The following is a 10,594-nucleotide window of genomic DNA, read 5'->3' on the forward strand; positions in this document are numbered from 1 at the left end:
AGCAAACCAAATGGTCACATATAATTCTAAGGAGGGTGCAAAGTATAATCCTGTCATGTGGAATCTATAAATATATGGTATACTGTACTAATGACAACCATGATGGGAAATTTCCCAAACACTGAAAGGGATTTCAGATGCTGGTCAACTGAAAACCAAGAAGACAAATGTCCACTAAAGACTGTCTTAATTATATCTTTTCCGTATATTGCCATCCTCAGTGTAATTCAGTAGTTATTAGTAACATAGCAAGTGCTGATTGAACGTCTGTTGAATAAGAGGATATGGATATGGTTGTTTAAATTACGGAATCTCACTATAATTGAAGCTTAAAGAGTGATAGTTTGCTATTTTAACTGCACTCTGTAAAGCATGATAAATGTATTATTTGCATGCAGTGTTGCATTTAGAAAGCTTGAGAATCAGAGTGGCACACTGGAAAGAGAAAAAAGATGTTTATCTCAATATTGCTTTGAATGTGTTCACTTGTTGGTTTCCCCAAAGTGGGGACACTTTCTTCTGTGTGTAGTACAGAGTTTGGGATATGGTAAGTATTCAAGAAAAGTAGTTCTGCTGTCATTAGTTGTGTATTCTTAGGAAAGTCATGTCGATTTAGCCATAGGTTCTTGAGCTGCACACACACACACACACAGAATGTCTTAGTAATATTTGCCTTTTGTGTTGTAAAGATCTCCTAGACTATAAAGGAATACAATTGTGCGACTGTGGTTGTCATGTGGTGTACTTACAGCACAGTTCCTGCCACTAGGCATTCATTCAATAGACGTTTATTTAGTTTTTAACAGTAACCATTTGCTCTATTCTTAATGTGGAATGGGGTGGATATCTAAGAAAGCGTGTAGTGTGCCTTTACAAAAGTTTGCCCAGGGTGCTGGGATTGAGGAATTTTGAGAACCTGGCTCCCAACAAATCAACAACAGTGACATTCAATGGGCTTCGTCCTCACCTCCCAAAGGTCAAACACTTCACAACTGCCGATGGAGTCCCGGGGCCCGCGTTCCTTCCTTCGGTAACCAGGGCCCCTCCCGCCAGCTGTCAGCCAACTGCCGCAAAACCCCGCCTCCCAGGGCGGCCCTCCAATCGGCCGCACAGCCCGGGCCAAACCCTCTTGCGTCACGTGACGCGACCAGGCCAGCTTCCGGTTCGTCGCGGGCGGCTGACGTCGTCTGGGCCGGCGTCGCGTCAGAGCTGGCCGGCGGCGGAGGAGGCGATGGCAGCGGACACTGAGCGGGCTTGAGGGCTCGGACCTGCTCCCTCCCGCGCGACCTCGAGCCCGACCCCGCGCTGCGGCCCCAGCTCTCTCCGCTCCGCTCCGCTCCTGCTCCGTCCCCGACCGCTGCCTGGGAGGAGGCGGAGGCGGAGTCCCGGGCTGGCCGTCCTGTTCGCGCCCCGGCTCGGCCCCGGACAGCCCGGCAACTGTGTAAAGAGGAGGCCGAGTCGGTAAGAGGCGGCGGCGCCTGCAGGGCCTGGAGGCCGCCTGGCCCCCCGCCTGGCCGCCCGGGACACCCCAGCGCTGGTGTCTGTCTCTGGCCCGCTCCCCTCCCGCGTCCCTCTCCGTAACTTGCCGCCCCTATTGTCTGGGCGCCGCCGCTCCCTCTACCCCTCCCTTCCTTCCCCCCCTGCCGAGGGCCGGACGGCTGTCAAACCTGGAGGCGTCTCCTGCACCCTGGCCGCCCGGTCTGAGCCTTTCCTGTCTGTCTCTGGTCAGCCCCCTCCCGCCCCGCACCACCTCCCCCCACCGTTTTTTTGGCCCCGCGGCCGTTCTCTGACCATTGCTTCACTTTCCCAGGGTTGTATCTTCTTGCTGATTTACTCTTCCTTCCCGTTTGTCAGGTCCTCAGGTTTCACCACCCGTATATATTTTTGCTTTCTTGTTCGTTTTCTTTCCCGATTTTTATTCCTCTCCGTTCTCTCCGTCCCCCTTTCTCTTTCTGCTTCAGGTTTTACCCCCCTCCCCCAATGGACTGTTTATTTGTCTTACTTTTCCTTAATTCAGATCCCTCCCCATCTGCCCCTCTCCACCCAAGAAGAAGGAAATCTTTCCTTTTCTGGCACCTCATCCCGCAGTGTCACTGGCGGGGGGGGATTATATGTATTAACTTTGTCACTTCTCGTGGGTTCTAAGTTTGACCCTAGAAAATGTTAGTGTAACTTGTCAGTTACCCTTTACTAAGTTCTCCCTGTGAAGAGCAGCAGAAAAGGTGGTTACATTTCTACAAGTAACTGCCTTGGATGTTGCACACTGACCAGACCGCTATTAAAAATATTCATACTACTGTTTCTTTTGCACCAAACGCCCTCTGGCTGAGCCTACTGTTAACTTTAATGCATTAATCTTTGTTACTGCCATGGCAGGCAGGAGGATATCTCCCCCCCTGCCCACCCCCATGAGTATTTAAGTTTGATTTTACGTATTTTTATGACATGTATTTGCTGTATTTGGCATATATGGCATGTATTTTCCCTTACTTAGCAGGTTCTTTCTAAGAGGAAAGGGCAGTTGGTTTTTATGCTTTGCTGTTTTGTCCCTTTTGAATTGTGCCAAAACCATTGAAAAAACATGACACAGTTGTGTGTTTTCTTTTTTAAATTGGGAGGGAGCATAGTCATATTAGTAATTCTAAATTTCAAAACGGTTTTAGAGATTTCTCCTCTCGCCCAGTAGGTTTCCATTCCTGATTAAATATTATATTTTGATTGGGCTGTTGCAAAATGTATTCATATTCCTCTGGTGCTAGTTAGTGAAAAAGAGGCTACCTAAAGTGTGCTGGCTCGCCACTGGCCAAGAGGATTGTGAATATTCCACATGTCCATGGTCTAGAGAGGAATAGGTATTCCTTTGTAGTTTTTTGTTTGAACGTACAACCATTTTTATTGTCAGTGTGGGTACTGTCTATATTGAAATATAGTAGAAATAAATTTTCAGAGTTAAGAAATGTCTGTATCACTGTTGCTTGTTGAATGTGAAGAAAAAGAAGGAAATTTCCTCTGCAAGTTTATATGTTAAATTAAAATGATTGAATCATGTGCTACCAAGGTGGGAGATCATAGGTAATGAAAAATCCTAATCACAAGAGGAATTACTAAATCTGCACTGGAAGAGTGTGTCTGCTGTTTCTTCCATCATTGTGTTCTTTAGTGTGTTATCAAGTGTTTTATGTTACCAGGCACTCAGTAAATATTTGTTGAAAAACTTGGTTAATTTGTTCTCTTAAGAATTTCAGTAGTCATATGCCAGAACACTCAATTGTCCTGAGTTTTCAAAGACAGAAAAACATTTTCAGCTGTTATCCTGAAGAATTTTCTTGGGTATTTTCGAGTTAAAATTTAAAGCATTTTAGCCATTAGTTAGTTTTAATCTCCATCTATTCATTCTTTTAAAGTAGTTAGCTTTTTAATCTCCCTTTTCTTAATTCATTGTTAAGATTGCCTGCAAGTTGTTCAGTACTTTACCTAGAGATATTGGTAATCATCATTCAAATTTCTTAAAAATTTGGTAGTTATTTTAACTTCTCGTGTAATGTTTAATAAATTCTGTTTAATCCCTTGTGCCTTTTATGCATCAGAATCTAACTTTTTTTTTTTTTTTTTTTTTCCTCTTGAGGTAGTGAAAAGAGAATTCTGAAGAACAGGATCTCAAGATGAGTAAAAAGCCCCCAAATCGTCCTGGAATCACTTTTGAGATTGGTGCTCGTTTGGAGGCACTGGACTACTTACAAAAATGGTATGGAAAATATGGAGCCCTTGACTTAAAGCATGATATCTGTAGTTTTACATGGGCTGGTTAATTGCCCTTCTTCTGACAGTGGCAGAAACATTAACTCTTCACATTTTGAATAAACATATACATTGTTTTTTTAGTTTTCCTACTCTTCAGATTTTGCAGTTATCAGTACTCTTTTGTACTTGAGCTCTGTGGGTGGTAGGAGGGAGAAGATTAATCCAGATAACCAGATTCCCAAGTTTCGGATAAAACTTGATGCAAATCTACTTTTTTTGGCCTTTGTCAGAGGTGGTCTTTCAAACTGCAGAATATGTTGATGGTTAGCAGAGTTGTCATTCACTGTTTCACCTAAAACCAAAACCCAGTTTACCTCCTCCTTCCCCAGAGTTCACTGACCTAAAGGCAGGTTGTTACTGTTTCCAGTTTTAAATGAGTAATCCTTTCAGGCCTTCTCTCATTTCTTCTCCTACACCGGCCATCTGTGATAAGGGGTGAATTCAGACACCTCCAACATACCCCTACATACAATGGTGTAGGAGAAATTGGTTACCTAGGATAAAATCACCACCTGGAAGGAGAGAAGGGGAAATAGCACACACCAGGATCAGTGGCCTGCAGTAGGAATGAGAATTCCCTCTTTCTCCTAGGGAATGCCTTCATCATTCCTGTTAGCTGGCCTCCAGTTCTGCTCTCTGGGTGGCTGTCTCTTGGTTCAGCCTCAGTCCCTCTTGAAGCCCATTTATTTTGATGAGGGGTCTAGCAGTTCAACAACTTTACCAGCCTTTTTGACATTTTCTTTTCACTACAACTCCCTTTAAAATGTAGTGGGCATTTTGTAGATTTGTCTTTGATTGATTTGTATTAAGTCAACCTCCTGAGTTGGCAATGGCAGGCAGAGAAATCTTGATTAGTCATGATACTTGACTTTAGATCAGCCTGGGGTTTTTTTCTATTAGCAAAAACAAAGGTGTTGGAACTCTGCAAATGTCCGTGACCCCCAGCTTAATGGGCTCTGCTTGGGACAGTTTGAATCTGTAGTTTGAGATGGGAAGGCACAGTTATTTGGCCTCATGCCTCCAAGCTGCATCTCAGTGAGTGCTTCTTTTTAGGGGGCTTAATTACTCTCATCAGCTGGAGAATGTACACAGTGTTCTCAGGAGGGGCTTGGAAAGCACCTGGGAACCAGGCAGTAGCATCTCTCCTAGTCACGATGGTAAACAGTGTCTCCAGATGTTGCTGAATGTTTTTCGGGGGGCGGTGGGGGGGGTGGGGGGCTTATGTGCTCCTGATTGAGAGCCACTGCATTAGACCATACGATGAAAGATGCTATTTTAGTCAGTAATTGGCTCTCTTTCGTTCTGATTTTGACCAACAGAAGCTTTTTGCTCTGAAGGGACACACTATTGAACCTCTCTGTGATGCAAGAGTATGAGAAATGCTATTTCTTTGATGTTAATCTTAAATTATATTTTTTCTTTTTTTAAAGTTACTGGCTTTTTGAATTATTAGTTAATTCATATTACTCTTTTCTTAGGCTTCCAAACTGACAAAGTTGCAATTGAACTAGCTTCCAGTTTTGGAAAAGCACATAGTTTATTAGTTCTCCCAATGGCCTTAAGGGATATTGGCATAATTAACTAGTATTAGTAAGAAACTCACTTTTAGTGGTGAAATGTTTCGTAATTCATCAGCTGTTGAATCTGTGATTCAGTAGTTAAAAAGATTATGAAAAAGAACTACTTTAAAAATTAAGTCTGAGTTTGCTTTTAGAGTATTTGGAATGTCAGAAAACAAATAAAAGTTGTAGCTTAATTTTTTCATTATCTTATGCTTCTCATCAAAAAATTCCCAAGTGCTTAGATAGAGTGATATCATGCAGATGTACTCATTGATGAAGGTTAGATTTAATTTTAATGACCCCCATAATAACGGTCTCTTTAAATTGAGTAAACATTAGCCAAAATAATCACATACGGTAATCACTGCAACTTGCTGTCAGTTCGATTTTTGTGAGCTCATTTATATGAAGATTTTAGCATTCTGCTCTAGTGGTGCTTTAATTACAAAAGAATTAAGAGTATTGTATATACATATTCTAGGTAATTGAAAGAAATAATTTTCTTGTGACTTTGTTACTGTCAGTAGTCTCAAGCAGTGTTTCGGCTTGGGTGGCCCTTTAATTTAGTATTAAAGTACTTTACTGTAGGACAAGTAATTAACTGCTAAGATCTATTGAATTTTATATGGGGCACAAAAGAAGTTCTGTGAGACATGGTGCTCTTAACAGATTTTATTTTTAAATGAGATAGACTTTATTCTTTATATTGTTTCTTTTGTTAAGGGCCATTCTGTATCCCCTATAAATTCCACACATTTTTGCTTTAATATCATGTAAAAATATAGAAGGATTATTTAAGTGTTGAGAAACTTTGATATTCTTATGAGGGTAAAACAGTTAATCACTGAAAATATACTGAACTAATTTCCTTCCGTCTTTCATCCCTCCCTCTCTACTTTCTTTCATATTCTCTTTGGGTTGCATCCATATTGAGTGCTTAGTCTTCCACATTTATTCATTCAGTTGGAATTGTATTGAGGCCCTACTCAATACTATTTCATAAATGTCTTTTGAATTATAGGCATTGGACAGGGAGGGACAGGCAGAAATGCAAGTATTACTCTCTTTGTACATAAGGCGTTTACAATAAGCAGTATAGCTCTTACTAAGAAAATGACTTATATGTTGATACATTAGCTTTTAAAGAGAAGTACGGAGGGAAAGTTGTGATAGTAGGGCACCTGAATGCCCATTTGTCTTATATGTTGAAGGTTTGTCCTATGTTAAAAAGAGGAAAATATTTTTTAGTATGTACTCTAGAAATAAAAGGAAAAACTCTAAATTTAGTGGGCAGAAATTAAAGTTAAGCTCCCACATTTAGGTTTGGGGTAGATTTGATTTAAGAGGAAGACTCAACCTATTTTTTGGGGGGAAGGTACATTATTATTCCTTGAGCAAACCATATCACATATTCTTTAAAGTTCAGAAAGATACTTCATCCTCGAAAATACACTCCACATTTTAAGTAGCAGTTTATTACTTTTTGCTTTCAAAGTAATGTTCCAGTTACATCGGAAAACCCTGGTGGTTTGATTATTTACCAATACTAATGAATGCAGGCCCTGAGAAGCCAGTGAGAGGCCAGTCGCCTTCTGTTCCAGTGTGTGGTTTTTGATTCCTGGATCTCTTCTTTCTTTTTTTTTTAACATCTTTATTGGGGTATAATTGCTTTACAATGGTGTGTTAGTTTCTGCTTTATAACAAAGTGAATCAGTTATACATATGTTCCCATATCTCTTCCTGGATCTCTTCTATATGGACTAAATCTAACTCCTACTGAGAAGTGTGGGTTGCTTTAATTTTTTAAAAATTTGTAGTTTTACTCAAAACATTTTAATGTCTTTCTCAACAGTCTTTTAATTTAAAAGTCTTTGAAAAGACTTTTAATGTGTTAATGTTCACAGCTAACACAGTCAACCATTTTCTGTCTTATCTCCCTCATATATGCCGCTGCAGCCTCTGTATATCCAAACCTGAACATATTAGCTTTATAATTTCTTGAATGCAGTAACATCATAAGAATGAAAATAAATACAGGTCGTTGATATAGGAATGTGTTTGGGAAAAGAGAAAGTTCAGAATTGAAGTTATATTTGAGATACTATCAGTGGATTCTAAAGAGGAAAGAGGCAGGTTCAAATTCAGACTGCCACTTTCTGATCCTGTAAATATGAGTTAAGTCCTTGAACTTGGTTGGCTTAGCAGTAAAATGCAAGCAGTGTTATTGACTTTTACTTACAGAATTATTTTAAGGATCAAATAAAATAATGTATTTAAACTTGCTTCAAATTATAAAAAATAATACATAATTATAAAGCACTGAGGTAAATGCAAGGGAAGAGGGAGAGTTGAAAAATATATCTTTGGGGATCTGAAGACTCAATGTGTAAGTTTTTAAATGTAGCCTTAGTGTTGACATGAGAATGTCCTGGAATACAGAAGGAATATCATGTCATTGCAACATGCTATAAAACCTTTTTGAGGTGATAATAAAATCTTTGTTTTTGCAGAGTTTTATAATTTAGAAAGCACCCTTAAAAATGTTAAAGTATCTAATCATTCTGAACATTGTTCAGTAAAAAATGTGATAAACCAGTTTTGACTACTGATTTAACTTTCTGACTGAAATTAGAATACCCTGTAGCAAGTTTTAGTTGTGAAAACAAAACAAAGTAATATGCTCTGGTGTTACTCTTCAGCTTGAAATGATAGTCATTTAAAAATATTCAGATGAGTTATGCTCGTCCGACCTTTATTGGAATATTTCTATGTAATTCTCTTCTAGATCTAAAGGAAAGGAAAATGAAAGATAAAAAAAATGTGGAGATGTCTGCAAGTACAGAGTTTGATAGAACAGTATAAATTTGAATTGACAAATGCTGTTTCCACACATTTGGAGTTTTTTGAACTGTATGGAACATTTGCAAATGTGAGTTTTTAAACTGTTCATGAACAGAATTTTAGTAGAGTGGGAAAATCAAAGAAATTTAGATTGTAGGAAGTACAAATACTTTCTAATTTAAATAAAATTACGTATTGTCTGAATTAAAAGGGATTGTCTTTTACTGATTGGATTTGCTATTTAAAGGAAAACACTAGTAGAGATAAGTTGTGTGATCTATATTTGGAGCAGAAGTGTGCTCCTGAAAAGTAGTATGTAGATCAAATTTAAAAACTGAAAACACATTTAAATTACATTAGGTGAGTTTGGAATTTGTAGAAACCATAGGTGAATACTTTAAAAATATTATTTTGCTAATATAAATAAAATTTGTCCTTTTGTATGTTGACCTTTCCTAAGTCTCTTTGTACTTGGAAAGTATTGATTCTGATTTTGAGTCACCACCTTTGACAACCTAATTTCAGCTGTAGACTCAGAAAAATGTACAATTGTGTTTATATACCAAAATAACTGAGTAATATATATTATGGGTGGTGGTAGAAAACTTACCCGTGGACTCCAGATTAAGGACCCTGCCTGTAGAGAATTTCAAATTGAAATTCATAAGACTAGTTTTTAAATTCTGAGATTCTTTACATTCAGAAAGTCACAAGTTTTGAATCCTAAGATCTAAGTGAATCCTCAGTTTAATAATCATCAAACAGGTCTGCACCAGTGTACAAACATTTTAGTAGTTTAATTTTTAAAATTTCCACAAAAGAAAACCCCATGAACTTTTAAAGATAAAGTTCTCCCTTCCCCTCCCCTTCTCCCCCCCAACAAAAGAATGTTGAAAGCAAGATTAGAAATAGGAGTAGACATATTTATTTTGAAACACACCTGCTTTGTTCTTATTGTTCTTTCACTAATAATCTTCCTTTCAGTACGTTGATTCATGTTGTTTTTTAATTGAGCTTTTTCTTTTCTGCTCAAATTTTTTTGCTTATCCTAGATTTCTTCAAAGGCAAGAGAAAAGGAATATTGAAAAAAGTAAATTTAACTAAAGTCAGAAAATGTGGGTTCTAGGTGCTGTTCTGCCATGGACTGTGGGACTTTGGGGACTTACTTTTCTGCTTTAATGTCCTTAAAGTGAAGGTGTGACATATTCAGTGATCTCTCAGATTGCTTGAACTAGAAACTCAAGCTCTTTTATCTACTTTTCACCTATTCAGGGGTGACAGGTTTTTTAATCTCACTTTTAGATAGGTAAATAATGGCTTGAGGCAGAAGTAAAGTAGGCAAGGACTATAAGTCCAATGTAGTTTGCCCAAAACTGCTGGTCTCTAGAAGAAGAGAAAATGTATTGAAAAAGGTGGAGAAAGGTGAATATAATTGGGAACAAAAATATAAAGGTTTGAAGTATTTGTAGAATAGTGGTATTGGGCCGGTAGTTACTCTTTCTGCATCCTGCTCTCCCATCATTTAAATGCTTTCTCATTAACTGTTTAGTTTTGAAATTACTTAGAATCATAACTATTGGCTTTAGTACTTTAACTCAACTAACTTTCTGTGTAGTACCCATTCACTAACACATTGGTTCTCTTACAAAGTTCGTTGATCCTACAGTTTTGAAAGTGATTCAGGTGAAGTCTGAAAGAGCAGTTCTTAGACATGAGCCTGCATAAGAATCACCTGAAGGGTTTGTCAGGCACAGATTTGTGGGCCCAACAGCTACAAGCTTCTAATTTAGTAGGTCTGAGGTGGGGGCGGTAATGTGCATTCTAACAGGTCTCCACATGATGCCGATGCTGCTGGTCTAGGGACCACATATGAGAACCACCGGTCTAGACCATACAGAATTGTTAACCTGAAGATATAGTTTTTGAGGCGGACAGCAGTGGAAATATCCTGGATTATTTTTTGAATTTATAGTCTGTTTTAACTGTTTATGTCAGTTGGAGGAAGTTAAAATGTAAGTATGGACAAAGTGATGCATGATCCAAAAATCCTTTTTTGTTATTTTTCAGTACAACAGAATATATTGAGCTGCGCGTATTCTGGTGTGCGTCAGGTTTCTTGCTCCTCTTTCTGTAGTCCCAAGCGCTATCTGGCTGGATAGTTGTTAGGGTTTAGGCCCTTGTTGCTTTATTGAAAAAAAAAAAAAGGCTACCTGTGGTTACAGTTAATCATGGATTGACTTTTATTGTTCTGTGCTTTGTGTGCATTCATGTAATGGCAAGGGTTGGATCAAGAGAGAAGACATTTTATTTGCTTATCTGATATTTGGTTGAAGTTCGGTCATCATCTATCACACACATCCAGTTCCCTATTTGTTACATTTTTCCTGCTG

The 10,594-nt window shown here is 38.7% G+C and overlaps 1 protein-coding gene across 3 annotated transcripts in view; it reads left to right on the forward strand.

Moving 5' to 3' along the window:
* The first annotated feature begins 1,176 nt into the window (after positions 1 to 1,176).
* The window catches only part of PHF20L1 (PHD finger protein 20 like 1), a 79,839-nt gene continuing 70,421 nt past the window's right edge, over positions 1,177 to 10,594 (forward strand). For 2 of the 3 annotated variants that reach the window (XM_007447992.1, XM_007447993.1), the window contains exons 1-2: positions 1,177 to 1,461; positions 3,626 to 3,745. In XM_007447992.1, coding sequence (XP_007448054.1) covers positions 3,663 to 3,745 — 83 coding nt within the window. In that variant the 5' untranslated portion in view covers positions 1,177 to 1,461; positions 3,626 to 3,662. The remainder of the gene's footprint in view (positions 1,462 to 3,625; positions 3,746 to 10,594) is intronic. The other variant, XM_007447994.1, reaches the window with a different exon arrangement.

This window comes from Lipotes vexillifer, unplaced genomic scaffold (genome assembly GCF_000442215.2).
Source record: "Lipotes vexillifer unplaced genomic scaffold, Lipotes_vexillifer_v1.1 scaffold796, whole genome shotgun sequence".
Lineage (NCBI taxonomy): Eukaryota > Metazoa > Chordata > Mammalia > Artiodactyla > Lipotidae > Lipotes > Lipotes vexillifer.